Consider the following 2,562-nt stretch of genomic DNA (forward strand, 5'->3'; position numbering starts at 1 on the left):
CGCGCTACCTGACTTCAAACTATACTACAAGGCTACAGTAACCAAAACAGCATGGTACTGGTACCAAAACAGAGATATAGACCAATGGAACAGAACAGAGCCCTCAGAAATAATACCACACATCTACAATCATTTGATCTTTGACAAACCTGACAAAAACAAGCAATGGGGAAAGGATTCCCTATTTAATAAATGGTGTTGGGAAAACTGGCTAGCCATATGCAGAAAACTGAAACTGGACCCCTTCCTTATACCTTATACAAAAATTAACTCAAGATGGATTAAAGACTTAAACATAAAACCAAAAACCGTAACAACCCTAGAAGAAAACCTAGGCAATACCATTCAGGACAGAGACATGGTCAAGGACTTCATGTCTAAAACACCAAAAGCAACGGCAACAAAAGCCAAAATTGACAGATGGGATCTAATTAAACTAAAGAGCTTCTGCACAGCAAAAGAAACTACCATCAGAGTGAACAGGCAATCTACAGAATGGGAGAAAAGTTTTGCAATCTACTCATCTGACGAAAAGGGCTAATATCCAGAACCTACAAAGAACTCAAACAAATTCGCAAGAAAAAAACAAACAACCCTATCGAAAAGTAGGCAAAGGATATGAACTGACACTTCTCAAAAGAAGACATTTATGCAGTCAACAGACACATGAAAGAATGCTCATCATCACTGGCCATCAGAGAAATGCAAATCAAAACCACAATGAGATACCATCTCACACCAGTTAGAATGGCAATCATTAAAAAGTCAGAAAACAACAGGTGCTGGAGAGGATGTGGAGAAATAGGAACACTTTTACACTGTTGCTGGGACTGTAAACTAGTTCAACCATTGTGGAAGACAGTGTGGTGATTCCTCAAGGATATAGAACTAGAAATACCATTTGACCCAGCCATCCCATTACTGGGTATATACCCAAAGGATTATAAATCATGCTACTATAAAGACACATGCACACGTATGTTTATTGCGGCACTATTCACAATAGCAAAGACTTGGAACCAACCCAAATGTCCATCAATGACAGACTGGATTAAGAAAATGTGGCACGTATACACCATGGAATACTATGCAGCCATAAAAAAGGATGATGTCATATCCTTTGCAGGGACATGGATGCAGCTGGAAACCATCATTCTCAGCAAACTATTGCAAGAACAGAAAACCAAACACCGCATGTTCTCACTCATAGGTGGGAATTGAGCAATGAGAACACTTGGACACAGGAAGGGAACATCACACACTGGGGGCCTGTCATGGGGTGGGGGAAGTGGGGAGGGATAGGATTAGTAGATATACCTAATGTAAATGACGACGAATTAATGGGTGCAGCACACCAGCATGGCACATGTATACATACGTAACAAACCTGCACGTTGTGCACGTGTACTCTACAACTTAAAGTATAATAAAAATATATTTATATATACACATATAAAAGAATAACTCAAAAAATATTTAGCAGATAGAATTCGCTGACCTATTTAAATATTAATTACATATTAATATTAACTAATACACAAGTCACACGTTGTTTCTTTTCTCAAACTCTTCTAGTTGGGATAAAAATGAAGTATTACATTATCGAAAAGAAAGGTAACATACTAACCTCTTCCAATACTTTCACGGAGTTACACTCAATATGTGGGTGTGAATGCTGCAAAGTGTGATGCTGTCTGTATTTTAGATCTGCTCTCAGCTGCTGAATAGGATTTATCACATTTTTAAGATATGTGCACCATTGTTCTGATAGCTCTTGCTCTACGGTGAAACAAAATGGAATCAAAGGAACACATTATTATTTTAAGTGTCTCCAAGAACAGATGATTAGGGTACAGATTTATTTGGGGATTCCTTTAGAAAAAAACTAACGGCAGTTAATATTAAAAGAACATGAAGTGAGTGGCCCATTCTCATTCTTCAAAATAAAACTCTCCTTTAAATATAGGATTAAACAAATCTTACCAAAATTTGTAAGGTCACAAAGACATTCATTTCCAATGTTCTCTTCATTGAGAAGGGATTTTATTTCAGATTCCATTTTACATCTGAAATAGATGTGATCTCAATAAATGTTACAATCATAAACATACATCTAGCTTTTTAAAAAATAACCAAAGAGATATTTAATCTAATATGGCTTTGTCATCCATTCATTTATTTAAACCATGTACTAAATTCCTAACATGGCTTGAGTCCTTGCTAGACACTGAGATAGATGCATAGGCTCAGACAGAAGAAACAGCGCGAGCAAAGGCCAGCCCACAGCAGGTCCTAGCATTGCGTGTGGAGAGGGCCTGGGGCATTGGGAAGCATTGAAGGTCGGTAGGCTGACCTCACTTCCTCAGATCCATGTTTCAGAAAGATTCCCAAGACAGCAAGATAGAGCAGAAGGAGATGTGAACGATAGAGATGGAATATGAAGAGGAGGGTGTCGGACAAACCTAGACCAACAAGGAGGTAATTTTTAAAGTTCAGAAAGAATGAGACCCTGAATCGCAGAGGTGGAAGTATCCTTTATTTTTAATATACTAATAAGAACAA

At 37.9% G+C, this 2,562-nt stretch overlaps 1 protein-coding gene across 3 annotated transcripts in view; it reads right to left on the minus strand.

The window, feature by feature from the left end:
* CCDC148 (coiled-coil domain containing 148) overlaps positions 1-2,562 on the minus strand; it is a 197,359-nt gene that overhangs the window by 176,014 nt on the left and 18,783 nt on the right. For all 3 annotated transcript variants that reach the window (XM_017895088.1, XM_017895089.1, XM_017895087.1), the window contains exons 4-5: positions 1,984-2,066; positions 1,628-1,779 (exon numbers count right to left, since the gene is read on the minus strand). In XM_017895088.1, coding sequence (XP_017750577.1) covers positions 1,628-1,779; positions 1,984-2,066 — 235 coding nt within the window. The remainder of the gene's footprint in view (positions 1-1,627; positions 1,780-1,983; positions 2,067-2,562) is intronic.

The sequence above is a fragment of the Rhinopithecus bieti genome, unplaced genomic scaffold (assembly GCF_001698545.2).
Source record: "Rhinopithecus bieti isolate Rb0 unplaced genomic scaffold, ASM169854v2 scaffold_25748, whole genome shotgun sequence".
In the NCBI taxonomy this organism is placed as follows: domain Eukaryota; kingdom Metazoa; phylum Chordata; class Mammalia; order Primates; family Cercopithecidae; genus Rhinopithecus; species Rhinopithecus bieti.